The following is a 22,467-nucleotide window of genomic DNA, read 5'->3' on the forward strand; positions in this document are numbered from 1 at the left end:
GGAACAGTTTTACAGCACAAGGCTATCCTTTAAAATTGAAACCAATACCCCCCCTTTTGTTCCCATAAAGTTAGAACATGCAAAAAGCAGATTTGCATCTATTTACTCATATCATAGTTTGTTATTTCACTTTAATGAAGTTTATTGCTTGTTCCCCTTTTTTAAAAAGTGCCCTCATTTTTATAAAAATAAAAATCTTGCACAGAGACCATCAAACAGTTTCTCTTAGTTTAGCGATGCTTGCTACGATAAAAAGTTTGAGAAACCTCACCCAAAGCATTTCAGCTGAGAGAACTAGATTTAACACAGTTTGAAAAAGTTTCAGGAACTATCTTTCGACATTTACAAAAACGAGGAGCTTGATACAAACCATTTGCCATCACTATATTCCTATTTAGACACAGACCAGTGCCTTCACCACAAGGAATATGCATGCACAGCTGAACCCAAGGCTAAAATCAAAACAATTTTGTTCAAACCTGGGTTGAATTACTTACATTGCTAGTGGAATGCAGTTCTGGGTTGTAACCCCAGCGGAGCTGGGATAAGTTGCCAGTAATGATATGTTTAGAAAGACATCCATAAAGTCTGCTTTTTGAGATAGCCTTTCATCCTTTATCTTGACAAAGGAACCTGTGCAGAATGATCTGTTGGTTCTGTTGCCTGCTGGCTGATACCGGGAGCCCTGCATTATATTGTTTACATTACACTGAAGCACAAGGAAGGTGGAATCTCTATCTACTATTCATGGTAGAAATTCAGTGAGGTAGGGACACAAATTCACTTTGTGAGGTCTGCAGCAGATGAGAATGATGCTCACATTCAGAGAGGCACAGCCTTAATTTGAGCTATACTAACTTGAGACCATAGGAGCATCTGTTAGAAACTCAGATATATAAGCTAATCACCAAATTGCAACTTAAACCTACGTTAAACCACAGTGGAATACAGTGGTACCTCAGGTTACATACGCTTCAGGTTACAGACTCCGCTAACCCAGAAATAGTACCTCAGGTTAAGATCTTTGCTTCAGGATGAGAATAGAAATCGTGCTCCGGCGGCGCGGCAGCGCCAGGAGGCCCCATTAGCTAAAGTGGTGCTTCAGGTTAAGAACAGTTTCAGGTTAAGAATGGACCTCCGGAACAAATTAAGTATGGAACCAGAGGTACCACTGTATAACTAGGTGCCATTTTTAAATGAAATTTGTTGTTGTTTATTTCATTTTTATACCACTTTATATTTTAAAGAACACATCTCAAAGTGGTTTGCAACATATTAAGACATCAAATAAACAAGCCAGAACAGAAGAAATTCAAGCTTCAAGGAAAATATTCCGGATCCTTCTCTAAGCGACGTTTTGCTTTCCGCAGCTGCCGGCCTGGCATCCAGAGCTCTCTGTGGTCGCAATTTGACCCACGCCAGTTGCAAAATGCACCCGGCGCCTGGCCAATTTCTAACGCTGCACAGGAGAGATGGCATGTTTAATGAACCCCGTGTTCTTCACTGCAACAAGGTGTTAGGATGTGGTGATTGTGCAAATGCAGGAATTCATGGGGACTCATTCAATGACCCACTTCCCTATATTCATTTAAAATGGGGTCTGCACCAAGTGTCTTTTCTGGGCATTTGAAATTGCTCCTAGCAAGCCTGTATGAAGTAACTGCCAAATGTAAGCATGAAGGCCCAGAATCAAGCTCCTTAGCGAAACTTTTCAAAATCCTTTCGAGTTTTCAAAATATATTTGGCTCTAGTTGTTTATTTAGTCATTTGGTTTTGGAACGACTGTAAATCCACAATCTTGAAACAATAATTTAAGCACAATAGCTACAGTTATATGGCCCTTGCATATTTTCATTTGTTTACCCCGTCATAAATATCTAAAAGAACACAGAATATACTCTTCTAAAGGTCAGATGTGAAACATGTTCAAACTTAAATACCTAGTGGATGTTAGTGATACAGCCCTGCATACTGATGATGATTATGTACAACATGAATGTGGAAGGAGTAAAGTAAATTAGGCTGAATAGTGTATTATGTGCTCTTAAATTAGAGATATGAGATGAGACAAATGAACTCTTTTCAAATCAGGGCCTTTTGATAGCTAAAAGGGAGTGGAGGAGTTCGTGGCTAGCTGCCAGTCTTGCTAACACTCTTACACAGCTGGCTTAAGCATGCATTTACTTTAAACCATTGTAGGTGGTTTATCAAATGAAATTATTTGCTTCAAAACTGAAGAGGCCATGTTCCTATCTGTTCCTATCTGTTCCTCCCCACAAAATGAGAAGAAAAAAAGACACAACTCATGCCAAACACATTTGGCTGCTTTCAAAGGAAGAGATGACATATATTGTTGTCTTTCAGGGAGTAAAAGGAAGTAAAAAAAGAGATGTCTCCTCAAGCCAGGTGGAGAACTCCAAGGATTCATCTCCAACGCAAACTTTTAACTGGAGCTGGTTCCAAAGGACCCACCATTTTGTAGAAGAGCTTCCAGGTTTATTCAACGCTGGCTAAACAGTCCAGGCAATTAAAAGAAAGTCTGCTGTACACTGTACATTGTTGGACAGTGTTCTCGAAGCTACAAACATGAGTCTGACCAAACTGCGGGAGGCAGTGGAAGACAGGAGTGCCTGGCGTGCTCTGGTCCATGGGGTCACGAAGAGTCGGACACGACTAAACAACTAAACAACAGCAACTACAACTACAACTGCTGTACACTCCTCAGGTGTCAGGCTTATCGATACAGGTGTGGCTGATCAAAATGTGGTCTACAGCACATATAAACAAAAGCACCAGCCAGAAACTTTAAAGAAAATAAATGAGCAATCCCAAACACAATGAACTCCAAAATACTTCACCAGACTCTGGCCTTTTAAAAAAGCATGCACACAAACAGTACACTGAAAGCCCATTCAAGTGCCCCCTTTTTAGGCAACAGCTCTGCCAGATTACAGTGTTTTACAAATCTACTTTATCCTCACACTCACTCTGCGGTATAGGTTAAGCCAAGAGCAGTGCTAGAAACTCAGATACATAAGCTAGGCAGCAAATGGCTCCTTAAACCAGGATTACAGTCACCAAAATAAAATGCCTAGTTGCCATCAAGGATCCCCAGGCATGCATCTCCCAATGATGGAGATGTCAGGCACCATACTGGTGCCTGGGCATCTTCACATGGTCACAAGTGGCCGATAGCCAGGTGCAAAATGCACATGGCGCCTGGCAAATTTCGAACACTGGCCGAGAGATTCAGTTCCAATACTTTTTATCCCATGGGCCTGCACAGGACTCCCTTTAATGCGGGGCAATGGAAAGCTACAAATTATCTACCCAGTAAGAGTAAGAGGCAAGTTGCCTAAGATTTAACTTCAACCTGCTCTGCCAATCTGTCGGTTATAAAAGCCAGAGGCACTTTAATGAGGACTCACGTTGTCATCATGGCATTTGAGCGCTGTTTAAAAGTGACTGCGGCTCAGGAGTAAAGGGACGGCGTGTTTTATCATCATAAACAGGGCCACGGTTTTTAAAGAAAACCCTTCAGGCCTGGCTCACCAATAAAACTATAGTAAAAACACACAGCAACTTGCCAGAAAGCACTAGGAGAGGCACACTCAAAAGAAAATGGGAAGCAAGATTAAGTTTGCAGAGTGTGTGTCCATGGTTTTGCAAGCGAGGTGTGAGCAGTAGTTGATCCACTGACGGCTGGCCGTTGTCAATCTACAGAAGAAGACACAAGGATTTCAGGAAGAAGATTCCAGCCACCCAACAGCGTCAAGTGCATGTAGCCGTGCTCTGAAAGGCCAGTGTGGATTGCGTGGGAAGAGGGAAATGGAATGTGTAATTTACTAGTGCAGGGACTGCTGACGACAGTTGTTTTGTTACCCTCCCTCCCTGCGCAGCAATTCAGAGCTTGGTATGATGAACGCTGCCGACACACCGCATGCAGTACAGGCAGGAAAATAAATTCCCCCACAGAAGCTTTATGTTTGGATTTTGGCAGTGGCCTCTGGACAGACATCTGCTTGAGAAAGGCCCATACACAAATAAGGGGAGTTATGTCGACGCAGCTAGCATAGGCTCAAGAGGAAGAGGCAGGCAGGGTGTGGAGTCTGGTGTCACAGGGAACTCCCAGCCGGGTAGGTTCACTCCTCAATCTGCCAGGTAGCAGAGAAAATTGTGCCATTAGCAGCAGCATACCTACAGAGCAGTAAAACTGGATTTTCCCATTCTTTCAATACACACTTCTAGGCAAAGTGGGCATTTTTCCAGGTTTTGGAAAGTGATTCGTTGAGTTCAGAACGAAGGATTGGTAGCTATGTGTGGCTACCTTTGAAGATGACTCGGAAACTACAACTAATCCAGACTGCGGCAGCTAGACTGATGACTGGGGGCAGATGCAGGGACTGTATAACACTGGTCCTAAAGGATCTACACTGGCTCGTGGTACGTTTCTGGGCACAATTCAAAGTGTTGGTGCTGAGCCTTAAAGCCCTAAATGGCCTCAGCACTGTATAGCTGAAGGAGCATCTCCATCGTTCAGCCCAGACACTGAGGTCTAGCTCCAAGGGCCTTCTGGCAGCTCCCTCACTGTGAGAAGGGAGGTTACAGGGAACCAGACAGAGGGCCTTCTCGGCAGTGGCACCCCACCTGCGGAATGCCCTCCCATCAGATGTCAAGGAGATAAAGAACTACACAACTTTTAGAAGACAGCTCTATATTGAGAAGCTTTTGATGTTTGATGTTTTATTATGTTTTTATATGTTTTGGAAGCTGTCCAGAATAGCCGGGGCAACCCAGACAGATGGGTGGGGTATCAAATAAATCCTCATCCTCATCTAATTTGGACAAATGAAGGGTAATATCCAACCATGTCAATGCACTTACATGACAAATCTTCCCCTTCCTCTCCTCCCCCTGCTGCCCCATCCTGGCAATATCTGCTCTGGGCTTCCCCCACAACCCTCTGGAGCAGATCTGGGGTGCATGTAGGGGAAGGAGAGGGAGCGAAAGCCCTGTTGCACAAGCAGAAGTCCTTGTGCAGGCTGACTAGCTCCCAGACTGATTTAACAATCAATCCCTCTTTCCCAGGGAATTCTGGGAACTGCTGTTCTGTGAAGGGAGCAAGGGTTTCCTAACAGCTACCAGCACCTTTACAAAAACTACAGTTCACAGAGCTCTTTTGAGAAAAGCCAAGACTGTTTGAAGTGGTATGATACTGCTTTAAATGTATATTGCAGATGGGGTCCCGGTTTGTTTCCTGAACAGGGATTTGAACCTGCCTCTCTCCCCAGTCTAACTTCAACCTGCTACATCACACTGGCTGTCCACATTGCCAGTGTAACTTATTATCATGAAAGAAATGGAGAGTGGAGGGGTAAGTAGGTTCACAAAAGGTCTACTGCATTTGTAATCATCACCTACTTTAGGCTCAAAACTTAACAGGAAGCTCTGCAGTGCACTGTAGTAAATTATTATCAAATCCTACTCTATCCCTCAGTTAAGGCCTGGAATAAGAGAACAAAAGGTTCAGATTCAGAGTATTAGAACACTAAAGGATGTAGTGAGAGATCTTTCAATATAGGGAAAAAGAGTGACAAGGCAGCAAATTAAATTATGGGCTAATGTAAAAGAGAAATGATTGGTATATGGACAGAGAAAGCTTCTCTCCAGTGTGAGACAGACCTGTGTACCTCTCAGGTAAAATCTTATATTTTGTGAGCTGCCCTCAACAAATATTTAAAAATCGAAGGTGTGTAACTGTTGCTCAGATACTGCTGGGGAGGGGGGGAAGTTTAGGGAGAAATGTAGAAAGTACCCAAGTCATGCAACTGACAGATGGCCAAATTAGCTCACATGTCCTGGGAAGTACCTGGGTTAAAAAGCTTAGGCTAGTTACCCCAGGTACGGGAGCCGTTAGACGCCAAGAAACAGGATGATGATGTAATGAAAATAAAAGGATGAGACGCTTTTGTTCTGAGCCTCCTTAACCTAGGTGGTTCTATTTATATATGCAGCAAAATTATAACATAAAACTTCTTACTGCAAGAACCTAACGAGAAAAGAGAAAGTTGTGGGAAACCATGACTCCGTGCACAGCGTTAATCCGACAGAAAGCCAGTTTGGAAAGCAGCAGAGGGGGAAAGTGGGTGAGGGAGAAAAAGAGAGTAAAGGAGCCATATTTACATAATACACAGTGACTGCTTCATGTCTGTGTAAGGGGGAGTTCACGGTAGGACAAGAACCTAAGCAAAACAATAGCCTAAAACTGTGCTATGACCCAGTGTAGTGTGGGGGTTGGAGTCTTGGACTCTTGGTTGGAAGATCAGGGTTAAAATCCCTGATCTGCCATGAAGCTCACTGGCTGGCCTTGGCCCAGTCACCGTCTCTCAGTCTACTGTACCTCACAAGGTTGTTGTTCAGATAAAACAGGGTGGGAGGGAGGCAAAGCACACCCCCTTGGATATATATAAAACAGAAGAACAATATAAGGAATAGAGCACTAGAAGAAACTGACAAGTTATCTGAAAAATAGCAGCAGTCGTCACACACTTCCCCATGTCTTCTCCTTACCGAGAAGAGATGAAAACAGAAAAAAGTGACTTGCTTTTCAAAGAGAGAAAATCTGTTATAAATTGGATTAAGGAGCATTAGTCACTCCTGGATGCTTCTCAAACAGTGCCTGACTTCTGAAGACTTTGCCATTCACAAAACTCATGTATATAAATGCAGAGCCTTATTGGGCAAGAAGGGGGAAGGTTGTTTCTTACAGCACACGCTGTTAAAAAGGATGCAAAGGCTCTCCCCACCGCCTTCACGGTGCTCAGAAATGGCTGTAATTTTAACTACCATTGTTAGTACAAGATACGAGATTATTAAGGGTGCAGCACAATGCAAATTCAGCACTAACCATGTTCATAGTTTCCGTCGAAGGCAGCATTTAAAAGCCTAACCCCTCTCCCGCCTCCTAGGCAGCATCTTCCAAGCAAAACTTCCCGTCGCAACTCTGAAGTCAAAATATCTCTAACCAAGGATATTTACATTATGAGGAAAGCACTCAAGATCTTACAAGGGGCGGAGGAAAAGAAGACAGAAGAGGAGGAATGGAAAGCACACTGCTGCAAACGTGTCCTCTTCTCTCCAGACTCAGCTCCTTGAGCTCCTTGGTGGCTTTGCTGTCGCAACTGAGCACCATCCATTTACATGACACCCGTGTGGTTGCCAGAGGAGGCAGGAGGAAAGAGGGCTGTAATTGAAGCCACCAAAAATAACCCATTGGCAAAAAGGCACTAGTTATTTCCTGCAGGCCCCCTTCAGCAATTCCCATGGCCATAATTCAAGGGACAGTTTTGCCAACACACCAAAAGCAAGGGTTGCTTTCTCCCTTGCAGTGAGGGGGTGGGAAGATTGCAGGCCGGCACAGAAATCTGAGAGAAAACAAAAAAATCACAGCAATGGGCCTGTTTAGCCCACGCCACCAGCAACAAAAGGACAATGCAACAAGTTGCTCTATCCCTGTCCGAGCCCTTCCAAACATCTCGTTCCCTCCATGAGATAATTCAGCTAGAGTGGCTAGCCTGAGTCAGCAGGCTAATAGCAACAACAGCCTGCCAATTATGAAATGCTGGCTTAAGCCTTGCAATAACTATCCTTTTGTGGAGAGTGTGAGACTTAGAGACTGATAAGATATTCCAGATAAAACATTTTTCTTAAAGCACTGCCAAAGTGAACCGTAGAGGGGGAAGGATGTCTCCACTCGATTTTTGGTGTGCCTGGGGTGAGGAACTGTCCCCCTACAGATGTTGCAAATCCCATCATCCGAAACCATTGGCCATGTTGGTTGGAGCAGATTTGAGCTTGGATTCCAAGGACATCTGCATGACCATGGGCTCCCTAGCCAACAAAAGTGCAAACACACTCACACTGCACACCATGTTGCCTAACGACTGAATTTGAGCTTGGCTGCAAACACACATGGCTGCAAAGTTTTATCTACCCTGGAAATTAAGAGAGTCAAACGCACCAGAACCAGGAAATCCAAGAACTTTCTTCTGGGTTTGCATCCCATGTTGATGGAGGATTGGAAACACTATGGATCAGTATTTAGCAATTTGGATCCACTACAGTAAGCCCACAACTTATGCACATTTAACTTTTTTGCATTCAGCTTTATGTACGTGGCAAAAAATTTAAAAGGGACCGGGCTCTGGAAAAAAACAACTTGGGGCAATCCTACCTGCTATTGAGCCCAATGTGTTTTGACTATATGCGATTTTGGCTTTAGGTGCAATTCCGGAATGTAATCCGTGTGTACATTGTGGGCTTATCATACCCAATAGAGCTGAACTTGAGCCCTTTGATTTGTTCAATGGTTCATTTTCCCTCTATTAGAAACAAAGCAAAGTAGCAGTTCTTAAAATAGTGTATTTTCTTCTATGGCAAAGAAAATATACAAGTCAAAGGAAGGGATGGATCCTATTTCCACCATCACATGACGCTCACCTGGCATTGCAAAAGCTTCCTGTTAACTAAAGCACTAGAAATTTAAATAGATTCTAAGCATTCCAGAGTGGTAGACCCTCTTATGAAAGTCCTCAATATGGCGGCTGTGGCCTCTTCATCTGCTTACTGAAGCCTGCTTTGAGAAAGGCAGCAGCTCCCATCCCACATGCCTAAGTTACATTGTGAACCAGCTGCTAACTTGCCAAAATCACCTGAGCTGGGAGAAACAATATTTTTAAAAAGCCAACTAGATATTACAATGGCATGGTCAATTATTAGAAAACAGAATATGCTAGATTCCTATTGGGTGGGGGCAGGGAGTTTGAAGCACATCATGAATAAAAGGTAGGCCTGAGCCCAAATCTCTCAGGAAAGACTTTTCTGACTAAATTGAGAATCCCCCATCCCCTGCAAAACAACAAGAATTTTGTGGAGATTTTCAATCCTTCCCTAAAGAATCTTTGGTGAAATGTCCACCCCTCTTTCACCACCCATGCATTATGGTTACATCTGTGAATCACATTCTAATATTATTTTATTATCATCATTGAAGGAAGCAGTGGGCTTGGCCCCTACTTCTTCCTCTTTGATAGCCTACTGCTCCCTTCCCTTCATCCATTTGAATTCATAAGAGTCTTATCATTTTGTTTAATGCTGAGTCAGCCAAACTTTCTCAGAAGAGAGCTTTCCGAGGAAAAACAATTGGAAAATTTAATATCTTTCTCCTCACCCCCATAAGAATATTTGGCAAAACATTTCGCAACCCACAAAACAGCATTGAAGGTTTTTGAGAGGCAAACGGATTTTGGCACAGCCCTAGGTAAGGGATGTCAAACCCTTCCCCCTCCAGCCTTTCCTTTAGTAGTGATTACTTTTAAATCTAAGTTCAAGGAGAGAAAAGCAATGTTGGTGGGGTTAAGTGTGGGGAGAAGATGGGGCTTCAGAAGCAAGTGCAGCCTGGGAGAGTTCACCACCATATTCTGCATTTTGAAAACTCCCCACCCTCCATTTTATAGGAATTCTATAAAATTCTTAACATGTGTCTGCAATCTCATATTTCTCTAACACACAACTGTTGTTGTTTCACTCCGCTTAGTTATCGAACTGAAGAATCTGCAAAGCAAGTTTTGAAAAAAGCTTTACAGATCAGCATGAAAGGAGGAGGGGGACGGGACGTAGGCATACACAGAGAGAAATGTTTTCAACGCTGGGGTTTTAAACAAGTGTGTGGTGGCTTTTTTGTATTTCTCCAGTCAATAATGTCCTGTATTTTAAGCATGGAAAATGAAATTCCTGAATACTAAATCTTGGTCATTCAGAGGCAGAAAAATAGTTCACGACTGCCATTTGAAAGTGCAGCTGAAGCACAGCAAGGCTGTTGCATTCCATTTATACTTGTGCATTAGCTTTGATAGAAATTTGTGTCCTTAGAATCTCAGAGAGCCAATATACAGAAAGAACCACCGCCAAGACTCTTGGTTGTATAGGAGTGAGACCCTAGACAGCCCTTTAAAGAAAGTGTTTCTGCAAACAACCCTGTGGCAATATTGGTCCTTCAGAGGTACTGCTATCGGGGTGGGGTGGGGAGTTTCTGAATTGTTTTGAAAATTTAACATGCGAAAATCCTTAGTGGCAAGTGATGCAATACAAGGTGAAATAGTGATTCTTGTATCTTTGAAGGTGTACGACTTGCTCAGAGATGTGAAAGCCCAGGAAAAACCCACAGAAAAATATTTTTTTAAAAAGTAGTCCTCCACATTTCCCCCCTTTTTTTCTTGGCATCTATAGACTTTCTGGCATCTTTCCAGCAGTACTTGGTTATGCCAGAAACTCAAATTACCTGGGAAGAGACCATGCTGCTCACCACAGCAGCATGAGAAGAAGGAGGCATGTCCTGGGCTTCTCTCACATAGCCTCAGATTTCAAACATTACTGAGCAGCAAAGGAAGGGGCACTCCATCCAACTCCATATGCAGCTATTGAAAGAGGCAAGGCCTGGTCTAGATGAAAGCAGTGGCAAAACCTCAACTAGGAACCCTACATGCACTCCAGTCATTAAGCATTTGCTAGCATCATGATGAAAAGACTATCTCCACATGTTGTCTGCACCATTTATTCCAAGGATAGCGTTAGCGGGTGGTTAATTCAAAAGTATTTACAACATTTCCTGTGTTACATTTCTAATTTTAGCAGGGAGGGGTTTTTTGTTTTTGTTTTAAAGAAAACACCAAAGGCACTGCATGACTACTTCTGCAGATAATTCCCGCAGCAGCAGCACATAACACAAAAAACTTTTCCTAACCTAGTGCTTTGCCAGATGTTTGGGGTTGTGCTGGCTCAAGCTGGTAGTCCAAGGATATGACATGAACTAGGGTGGGGGGAGACTGATCAAACATGTTCCCATATCTCACAGGAGCAGCTGAGAGTGAGCAACTTCAATGAATTAAGCACAAGTAATTATAGCTTCGATCTTTTGTTCATGAGGCTGGATGATTTATTCCCATTGCTACTTTGCAAACTACAGAGGCACATTATATTTCAACATATGCAAGGATTTATTCCTTCAAAACTGGTGGCTGGGGGATGATGGCAGTGGCACTGCGTGGCTTGCCAGTGCCCGGGGCCGTGCAAGGCTTGGTGGGTGGGAGGGAGGGAAACGGATGGAATATGCATGCACATTAAACTGCCTAATGGCATCTGTGTCCTGTGTCACACAGGAGTTCATGGCCACAGAGATAAATAAGAAAAGAAGTTCCAAAGTCTGGAGGTGTCACTTCCTGGTTTGCACGGAGAAGCTGTTTCCAATGGAGCCCAGTGAAAGCTGTATTGAGGCAGCACTCAGTGTTGAGATTTTGCACCCCAACAATTCTGCGCCTGGGGCAACCACTCCTGTGCTCCCCCCAGCTATGCCACTGTAAGACACTGATAACTTTCAAAGAAATACACTCCCCTAAGCAGAAGCTTCCTGGGCTCAATGAGGTTGTCAATTAAGAGTGGCTCAATTGGGACGCAGGTGGCGCTGTGGTCTAAACCGCAGAGCATAGGGCTTGCTGATCAGAAGGTCGCGGTTTGAATCCCTGCAATGGGGTGAGCTCCCGTTGCTCAGTCCCAGCTCCTGCCAACCTAGGAGTTCGAAAGCACACCAAAAAGTGCAAGTAGATAAATAGGTACCACTCTGGTGGGAAGGTAAACGGCGTTTCCGTGCACTGCTCTGTTTCACCAGAAGTAGCTTAATCATGCTGGCCACATGACCTGGAGGCTGTACTCCGGCTCCCTCGGCCAGTAAAGCGAGATGAGCGCCGCAACCCCAGAGTTGTTTGCGACTGAACTTAACTGTCAGGGGTCCTTTACCTTTACCAACTGTTTAAACTATTGCCTTAAGGTGACAGCCCAAAGTATATATGCTAAAAGACAAAAACAGCAACAACATGTACAATATTCTGTGTTGCCAGATCTTAAAAGGGACAATGTCTGGATTTACAATTTCTCTTTTTATCATCGTTAACTGTGCTGCCCATAAAAGGCATCCATCTTGGTCAGTTCAACTCTGGCAAATCTCATGATGCTGAATAATCTTGTTGGCCAGGAATACTACATAATTCGGATTCAAACATGCAGAACAAAGAGCACACAGGGCAGCCCGGAAGTGGCTGTGATCTTTGTAATTATCTGCTTGTAAGCTTGCTGTAGAACTAGGCTTGTCACCACTTCCTTTTTTATAACTAATACACAAGATTAAGCAGGTAAAGCTTTCCCAAAAACTATACCACCATGCCAGAAAGAGTTTTCACCTGCACAATGTCTGGGTCAGGTGTTGTTAGAGCAGGGCTTCCTGAACTTGGGTCTCCAGCTGTTTTTGGACTACAACTCCCACCATCCCTAGGTAGCAGGACCAGCAATCAGGGATGATGGGAATTGTAGTTCAAAAACAGCCAGAGAGCGACCCAAAATTGGAAAACCCTGGGTTAGACACTGGAGTGAGAACAGTACACAAAGGGGGGCTTGGTAACCCTTCCATGTCGTATGACAGTTCCTTACAGACAGCTTCCTTTCAATTGTCTTTTTACACAGCACACAGCTGGAGGGGGTGGGGGTAACCTCACAAACAAGTGATCTTGCCTCCCTGCACTGGGAAGGTGTTTTATTAACAGCCGCCAAGTCTAGATCCAAGCTTGCTTTGTAATTAGCATACCAAAGTGACCAGAAAAATTATACATTATAGAAATCTCAGGTTTCATAACACAGAGAAGCCAGGATCAAAGAAGAGGAACAAGGTCTCACACATATTCAAGGGGACATCTCACTTTCTTCTCTTGATCCATACAACATAAGGAAGACCTTTGTGGAAGACCTCTGCAATACCATCCTATCTGTGTTTATTTGGGGGTTTTTTTGTGTTTTTTTTTTGAGATGGGAGGTTGTCAAGCAACTGCTATTAAGAAAAGTGTACCTGAAGCCTCTACTGGGCATGTGCTTTTGGGATCTCAGCTAGAAGGAATAAGCAGCAAGATTTGTGCATTCAATTATTTTATCAAACTTTCTTTTAGTTTAACATACATCAGGAAGTAAAGATGTGCGTTCAGAAGAAAAGTTTCCCACATTGCTATCTCAATTATGAGGTCATAAATTTCTTATGCAGCAGACACCTCTCTCTATAGGAAAAGTTTTTGATCCAACTGATATTAAATTACAGACTTACAAGAGCAAAACATCCCAAACAGTCTTGTCTAGAGAACAAGGATATTAGCTGATGGCCTAGTCCTTAAAACCACTTCTCCGAAAAGCAATTGGGAAATATCTATTTCAGCCGAGGAAAATTAAGTCAAGAGAATTAGCGCTTGCCTTTTATTGACTGTTTGGTGTTCAATTATATAAGCATTCCCTTAAAATTGGTCATCCAGATTTCTCCTCCAGGCTACTGTGAAAAACAAAGCACCTGTACACTATTATCAATGCTTGAAATAGACAACTAGGAGAAGCTAATGAAACCAACTGTAAACTGGTGTGCTGGTTGCCAGAACACATTACTGAATCACCCTCTCTCTGTATGTGTGTGCATGTATATGAGTGTGTGTCTATATCTATATTTAAATACCCACACCCAGGCTGCCTGACCATTACAGTTCTTCTGGATTCTCCCAGCACACTGTGGATATCCACTTTGTATGGCATGCCAATAATGCAGCCCCCACACTACCAAGGGCTTTACTTCTTCCAGATTCAAAACTGGCTCCCATTGGACATCTAAGGACACTTTCAGACTGATCTGAACAACAGGAACAGGAAACATTCTTTCAACACTGCCAATCCCAGCAGCGCAAACATGTCGGGTTCCTCACCCCACGCTCTCCTCTGATGAGCTGACAAGTGTGAGAACAGCCAGAGAGTCCACACCCAGCTTGTATCCTACAGTGAGCATGGAAAGGCCTGGGGAAAACATTTTCATAGAAATACTTCCTTTGCTCAGTTTGGTACTGCAGTTCTCTCTTTTTTAAAGAAGGTACCAGCAGAAGATGCTGCCAGAAAACATCCCTCATCCATAACACCACAGGTTGAACACAAGAAGTATCAGTTTGCACTTAAAACATTGCTCTTTGTTTGCGGGTAATCGTCAGTTACCATTAGTAGCCTGAAGCCATCTGCTGTGGCTTTGCCTAAAGAGCAAAGTTATCTTGGCCTGGCCGGTACCTGGGACAGGATACACCTAGGAACTATTGCAAGCTGTGACAGGTCAAGAAATCCATAAATGGGATAAGAAAGAGATGTGAAAAACAGCTTGCAACACCCAATGTAGTATAAAACTTACATTAAGCAGCTTCTGCAGAGATTCTAGTATTTGCATCGATTTAGGACTGTTTAAGCGCTCATTGTGCTGAAAGACTGACAACTGTGTTTGGGATAAACTAGCTGGCCAGCATGAGTTGTGGGAGGCAGTGGAAGACAGGAGTGCCTGGCGTGCTCTGGTCCATGGAGTCACGAAGAGTCGGACACGAGTAAACGACTAAACAACAAGCTGGCAACAAAGGGTGGATGGAGGAGAGAAGGAAAAAGGAGGGAAAGGAGAAGCATCTGAAACAAGTGGAGCGGTTTTTGTACATTGGCCTTGGAAGTAGATGATGGATGCTGCGCATTTCAGCGACCAAACTTCTTAGCTTGCACTTGTCTGCCTACCAGCCAGTGGTCTGACAGAGCCTCCCTATCGTCACCAATGCACTGACTGAAAAATCTCCTTGTGATAATCTAAAAAAAAGAGGAACGACCTGCACCACAGCCTGCCTAGGTGGAAGCAAACCAGAAGCCAAGGTGTACAGAGACCCAGGTTTTTCTACCCTTAGCAGAGGCCAACGGAGATTGGCTCACTTATTCCCTGTATTATTTGCATGCCTCCTGCTCTTATTCCCAAGGCTCATGGTCGATTTTTACATTTCATTCTTTATTATCACAGTGAGGCAAAACACCATTCCCATTTTGCAGGAGGAAAGTGTGGGGACAAAGACTTAAGGGTACAGGATGGGTCCAAGGCCACCCAAACTAGCTCAAGAGGGATTTAAACCCAGGCCCAAATGCCACATTATATTCGCTTCTCCACCTGTGGGGGAAAAACAAAACAAAACTAAAAATGCTTCCCTTTTGATTAGCAGCACTGATGCCTCAGCATGCTTAGCAGAAAGAAGCCTAGAGCAGAACAGCTGGGCCCTTGATGTTTAAGAGAGAGGGATACTAGTCCAAGATGGCAATCTAGCCACAACCTGTTCAACCAGAGTGCCAAAAACGACGACGACAAGGTGGTGATGTGCATTGCAGAGAAACACCCACTTGCTGTGCAGTCCTGGAGTCCTCTAGCCCCAGACACAAAGAGCAAACTGCCTATTGCAGGCCTGTGCAAAGTACCTGCCCTTCAACACACACACCCCCCAAACGCCAAAGTTTACTAGGTTCTGTATTCGAAGCTGTAATGTTGGGACACTGCAGCTGTAATATTATAATGGCTTGTAGGGGAATAGTAAAGTGGAACAGAGGAAGATACATTTTATTTTCCCCCAACTAAGCAGATTTAATATTGGCAATGGATTATTTTTAAGTATAACATTCCGCCTCTTCCAAAACATGATTATCAAACCCAGGAGTGTTTATACTCTGGGCTCTACAGCAGTGAAGTTACTTTCTCCAACCACTCCCTTTCTGCATATTTTTTTATTAAATGGGGTCATTGTAACAATGCCATGTCAGGTCATCTGGTTCTAAACTTGCCAGTCCCCTATCTAAGATGTAACAACCCCTTTTATTTTATTTTATTTACAAAGGAGAATTGATACAGGTAAATTTGAACTGGTGCTGGCATAGGAAAATTAGATACAATTCCTTCTGATTCAAGGTTTGCTTATAAATTCAAAGCTTGTGGCCCATTTGCCAACACGGACACATACCTGTATTAGTCACTTGTGACTAAGGTACAGAATCCAGCATAATGGTACCCAGTCCAGCACCCCATGTATCATCATATAATAAAACTGCAATGGTTTTGGACCAATACAAACTTTTGCACACTCCAGTTGCAAAAAGTCTGACTACCCTACATCAAAATCAATCTGTATGAGTAAAGATTGACATCACCATCATCATAATTTTATTTGTATGCTGCCTTTCCACAGTTAAAACAATGCTCAAGGCAGCTTACAATATGAAAAGATTTACATAATTACAAATATAGCGAAGTACATTAAAAACTACATAACCAAACTGAACAATTGCCACATAAAGATACAAAAAGTTAACATCAGTAAGAACAGCAAAAACTTCCAATGAAACTTCTCCCCAAACACCCCAGTCCTTGATGGGGGCAGCAGCAGCAGCAGCAGCAGTCCTTATGAGGCCTGTCAGGCCCCACACTGCACGATGCCAGTCTCGCAACATCTGAGCGTTTGTGAGAAGCTCCCCAGAGTGATTTGTCTTGTTTGTTATTCCTGCTATTTCTACTCTATTCTGTTTTAAGAGTTTATTCTCCACTGTGCTGCTTCATTTTTCTTACTACATTAGTTATTTCAAGGCTGCCTGCCTTTGGCTCTGTTTTAAAGTCACTTGCTTCTTAAGCAAGCTTTGGAACTCAGCAGCTTAAATATGCTTCAGCAATCTTGTTTCAAACTGTTAACATACTTTAAGCTGCAATCCTATATGGCTGGTGTGGTGATCACACAAGGTCCCCGGATGTTTCACTGTCTATTGATCCCTCTGCCACCACTTTATTTCTTGCTGCCACCACCCAGGCCCTACCTGGTAAAATACTGAGTCCAGTCAGGGTTAAATCGGAACATAAACGTCTGTTTATTTATTGCAGTTTAACAAGCGTGTGGTTTCATAAACGATCTCAGTCAATTACAATCATGGGGTGCCTATCCAGACCTATAACTTCCGCTACCTGCTCTCACTCACTAAACCACCTCTCAGATATTTACTTGTCTTTCTAGCTCCTAACTGTTCCTGACTCAGCTTATTTCGCTACACTAACTCAACCTACCCACAGACTCTATCCCAATTCACTCCCACCAACCACCCAACTCCCAACGAACTCCCCCTCTTCGCCCCTCCCAGAGCTGGTTTTATAGTCCCTCTGACTCCACCCCCCTGGGTTCTGATTGGGTAACCTGTTTAACTATTTCACCCCCAGCACTCTCATATGTTAACGTCACCGCTGGCAGTATGGCCTATTGAACTTGGTGCCGTTTATTTCTCAGTAAATATATATATATAGGATTGCCCTGTTACTTAATAAATTTTAAGAACAGATATATTAGGCAATCAAACCATGCTTAGTAGGGACTGCTAATGCAGAAGAGGGTGAAACAGAGCCTCCATATATGGTTCTTTCCTCTGGTAGAAAAGAGACACCTGTTAAAAATAAAAGAGTCCTAGAATACATTTTGCTCCCAAATATTATGGCTGCAGGGAGAAGTTGGAGTACTGGCAGGCTTGAATTCCCACCCCCATCTCTCATGAGCTGATGCACAGTGAAAGAAGCAAAACAAATCTCGTTGGCTGGGCATCCAACCTTCTTTGATCTTCAGCCATTATTTCGGATTTCTTAAGGGCCAACTTACATTTTCTACATATAAAGGAAGGACTTTCCAAACAGTAATACATGAGCAGCATCTCTAACAACAGCTTGCTGCTTGTCATATTAATGAAAGGAATATGCAAATTATTTTGAGTGCATGCTATTAAAATATGCTGATGCACTGCAGTCTTTTGTGCCTCGTTGCGATATATTTCTGCTATTTCCCTAACAACAACTTACCCACCCCACTCAAATATCTAGGTCGAGGAGCCAATACAAACAGGATTCTACTCTCCACAGGGGTTTTCAAAATCTAGAAATCAGTAAGAAAAAATGAGCAGTTTATGTTTTCAGCAGATGGGTGATCATTTAATCTTACCTTGCTTTTGTATAAAAATCCTAAGCAGCGGGTTTGCGCTTGTAACAGCCTTGAAGAAGTTGTCGTCATTATTAATAGGAAGAAGGTCTCCATGTATATCAGCATAACCAATCATCACCTCCATGTTGGATATGTGGTGGATGTGAAGAATCAGTTTGTAGAAGTCTTCAAATTTCCCTGGTTTGAAACGATCCAGGGAAAACCTTCGAAATTCTGCACCAAACTGGAATCAAGGGGAAAAGAGGAGATGAATGGGTGTCAGGGTTTTTAAGGTGACAGAAGCTTTCAAATTTCACATCTGCTGTTCTTATTCTTAAGTAGCTTATGTGCTCTTCAAACTGCAACCTTATAATTGTACAGGATATTAAGATGATGGAAGAGGTCAGTTGTTTTTTAAATTTAATTCAAACACTGTACTAGACCGTGCTTTGCACTAGCTGTAGCTTAGAATTCCAAACCATGGTTTGAACTTCTAAAGCACTATTCTTTCTGGACTTATAATGTCCTTGGGACAGCAAATTTCTCAAGGCAGACAGATGGCTGTAACTATGGTTTGTCAATTCCAAACATCACACCAAACCAGTTAGAACAAATTTGCTTATTCTCTCCTTCCTCCTGTCAAAAGAAGACAACCCTGTCAGTGTTCCTTTGCCTACAGTTGCTTTCAACATGTCAACCAAAATGCATTGCTTCTGTTTTCTCCTGCTACTTACTATACCTCATGATTTCAGCAAATTGCTCTTGAAAGGTTTCCCAGAAGTTCATTTTAAATTGATTCTTTTTCACTTCCCTAATTTGACCAACAATTGGGAAATCCAGAGGCTCACTCTGAAAGATCAGTTCCTGCCAGGTTTTTGAGGGACATAAGAACTCTGGTTCTCCATTTACTGATGAAAACAGAATCCTCAATGACATAGATTTCTGATGTTGAAGAGGCCTTGGACTCCCAAGACTGTTGATGACCATAAAGTACTCTGCAAGCCTACAAAGCCCACAGCATATTCCCCTCTGTGAAGATTGCCTGTGCAAGAGAGTTCCTTGCAATGGAACTTGCTCACATAACCGATGCCTGGAAAAAAGCCTCAGGAGCTTTAAAGCAACATGCAGGGCTCCTTGAAATCCCTGAGCAGTGCTTTGAAGTCCTGACATTGGGACTTCAAAGCACCCAGTTATCTTATATCATTGTGACACCAGATAATTGATGGGTGGGCAGCTTCACTCACCTGTCAAGTTTGGACTGTGGCGCCAGGGCCTGAAAAATATCTGGTTCATGGACCCAAAAGGCTCCCCACCTGTGGGCGTACATCCTTCCAAATATGTTGGAAGTCAGTTCCACTGAAGTCACTAGGTGACATTTGAGACAGTTTCCCTGAATGATAGTCATGCAAACAATGCTGATGTGGAACACACTAGGTTAATTTAATGAGGGGGAAATTGGGTGGAATTAAATTGTTCTTAACAAACACTAAATTCAGTTCAGGCATTTTAATATTCATGTAGACTTGGAAGAAAGTCTACAAAGGTAATTTCCATGTTCATTGCCTTGGCTATATTTGAAACTGTTAACTGGGATGCTGATAAGCATCCTCAGCTCATTGCAAAAGGAAGCTTCTACATGGAAATTAGGAGATGTCAAGCATCAGCAAACTGTTACTCAAGTGAACAAGTCAGAGCTGGAGAAGTACCGTATTTTTCCATGTATAAGACTAGATTTTTTCCATAAAAAATAATGTCGAAAATTAGGGGGCATCTTATACACGGATAGTGCCAAGGGTGGACTGGTGATTGGTTGTTGCCGCAAAAGCAGAGGGCGTCTTATACATGGGGTGTCTTATAGATGGAAAAATACGGTATATTAGTCTTTAGCTGTCAAGGACTCTGATTTTAAGTTACAAACCACTAAGAAACAAGTCAGTAAAAGGGAAAAGATTGATGAAATATTGCCAATCTGAACACTGCAGATAAATCTTCCCGCAGCCATGCATGCAGAAGGGTTGTGTATGGTGCAAACAGCAGTGTCAAAGGGGGGGGGGGATCCAGCAACACCTATTTTGTTGTTATTTTCTTGTAAAGTGCCTTGTGTATGGTAATATAGCAATGAGGTATACAAATTAAATGAGTTTAGAGGCGGAACCCCAGTGAACGGACTTGTGCATTTATTTATTTATTTTATATACTGTCCTATGCCTGGAGGTCTCAGGGCGGTTCACAGAACAAAATCAAAATATAAAACCACAAAATATATAATCAAAATAAAAACAACCCAATAACCCCTTTGTTATGATTCTCCTTTGTAACATTTATACAGTGGTACCTCAGGTTAAGTACTTAATTCGTTCCAGAGGTCTGTACTTAACCTGGAACTGTTCTTAACCTGAAGCACCACTTTAGCTAATGGGGCCTCCCGCTGCCGCCGCGCCGCTGGAGCACGATTTCTGTTCTCAACCTGAAGCAAAGTTCTTAACCTGAAGCACCATTTCTGGGTTAGCAGAGTCTGTAACCTGAAGCGTATGTAACCTGAGGTACCACTGTACGGTACAGTATATTAAGTACAGTAATTAAGAGTTTGTCCTTTGACTTCTGCATCTCTTGTCATTGGAAGCAACTCATCTCACATAAAATCACAATCATACAACACGTGTCCAAATGTGAGAAATGAAAGCTTTTTTTTTTTTTTTTTTATACAACTCTTCCTATCTGAAGAGTTTTGGGAAAATGTTTTTTTTTTTTTTTTTAAAGAGTTCTGTGAAGCCTGGAAAGCTTGCTTACCATTACTGTACAATGAAACTCGGTTAAATAAATAAATAAATAAATAAATAAAGCAATACAAGTCTCATTCTTTTGGGCAGACACAATTGTAACCCTTCATAAGAACCTAGAAATTAAGAAGTCAGGTCAACCGATGGAGTAAATATTGAGAGGTTTGCATCCAAACACACATGCGGAGGCAGAGACATAGCTAGGTGACCTTGCGCCCCTGGCAGAACTGTCCAGATTGCATCCCCTCCAGCCACGGACAACTGAGCTCTTCTTTCTGCCTCTCCTCCAACGCGCCCCCCTTCCACCCATTCAATCCACCCTCTATTTAAAACCATTTCCTATGAGGCATTAATCAATATTTATATTTACGGACATATTTTTAGCCGATTTTGCGCCCTCCCCATCGCCTGTGCCCCTGGTGTGGCGCCAACCTCACCACCCCCTAGATATGGCCCTGTGTGAAGGTCACAAAGCCCCCCTCCCACTTTACAAAGTCTGATGCAGAGACTTAGCAGAACCATAGCAGAAATGACCAATTTGGCTTGAAGGGTTTTCATAAAGGCTGCAAGCTAAAAATAAAAAGCAAGCGAGAACACAGTGGCCTGTTAAGTTAACCACCTCTCTTCAGGCTACATACTTTTGGATCCCAACTGTTTCATTTTTCATTTTTTTATTTTAAAAAGGTTATTTCCATTCCCTTCTTCCCTAATTAAAGGCTGGTGAGCAGCAATGATATATTACTAAGCAGCACACTGGGTAGTAGAAGAAATAGGATACCTCATAGTTGGTATTGATCTCTAAAGGCCTTTTCCAGACTAGTCTCCTCAACTGCTTTGAACCTTCCTATCACTAGAGTGCTAAATGGCTTTTAGAAGGGTGTTCTGTAGCTTATCACCCCGGCTACACTAAGACAGCAGCCAGAACAATCCTTCATTATGGGAACCTAATCTACTTATTAGAGCAGTTTTTGAACAATGAAGTACAGTAATCTACTTTGGCCTACTTGCCTAACGCAAACATCTCGGCTGACATCGCAAAGCTAAAAGCAAGGGAAGGAAGGGCAATACGGGGTTGACGGTAATTTAGGCTGACAGTGCTGCGAGAACGGTGACTAACAAAATAGTATTACACATGCTTGCTCTTCAAACAATGACCCCTCGTTCTAAGAATCTCCCTCAATATTAGTCACCGTCTGGTCGATTTGCAGATACAAGCAGCAAAAGATGTCTAAGGAACCAACCTGTCCTAGTACAACAGGGAATCTCATCTATTCCCATATTAAAATCAACGTCAGGGACGATACAAAGGGTAGAGAAGGTACGAAGGAAAATTCTCTGTTTCATGTGATATGAATGCCAGTTGTCAAATGGTTTTGACGGTTTTGATACAACAATCTGCATGTGCAAATGATGCTAATTGTTTTAACTTTTTTTAAAAAGGATTTACAAAGAAACTAAAATTTGGGCACAATACGTAACCTTAGAAAACTGATTAGAAGGTCAGAAAGAACCAGGTTGGGAAATGCTACAGCTCCAAAATTTAAGGAGGGTGTGTGTGTCATTTAAAATGCCTTCCAAAATTACAAGCTACTAAATCTGTTAAACATTGTCTCAAAAATCGTGTTCAAGCTTCTTTCTGAATAAGCTCAAATACTGGGCTGAATTCAGCATTAGAAATTAGCCGGGCAGAAGGCACAATTTGCGACTGGCATGGGTCCAATTGCGACCACGTGGAGATCACATAATGCCAGCTTGGCGACTGGGGAAAGCAAAATGTC

General features: G+C 42.7%; 2 protein-coding genes and 1 long non-coding RNA gene across 3 annotated transcripts in view; all 3 read right to left on the reverse strand.

The window, feature by feature from the left end:
- CARMIL1 (capping protein regulator and myosin 1 linker 1) overlaps positions 1–22,467 on the reverse strand; it is a 341,669-nt gene that overhangs the window by 83,208 nt on the left and 235,994 nt on the right. The gene's annotated exons all lie outside the window — the stretch shown is intronic.
- Positions 1–22,467, reverse strand: part of PARD6G (par-6 family cell polarity regulator gamma) — a 69,065-nt gene that overhangs the window by 29,078 nt on the left and 17,520 nt on the right. Inside the window, exon 2 of the mRNA XM_081014271.1 lies at positions 17,931–18,153. Within this exon, the coding sequence (XP_080870397.1) occupies positions 17,931–18,153 (223 nt within the window). The remainder of the gene's footprint in view (positions 1–17,930; positions 18,154–22,467) is intronic.
- Positions 20,085–20,569, reverse strand: LOC308482277. The gene is made up of 2 exons (XR_013989181.1): positions 20,448–20,569; positions 20,085–20,219 (listed from the first exon to the last, which is right to left on the reverse strand). It is a non-coding gene; the product is annotated as an uncharacterized lncRNA (long non-coding RNA).

Source organism: Podarcis pityusensis, assembly GCF_964106645.2.
Source record: "Podarcis pityusensis genome assembly, chromosome: 7".
Lineage (NCBI taxonomy): Eukaryota > Metazoa > Chordata > Lepidosauria > Squamata > Lacertidae > Podarcis > Podarcis pityusensis.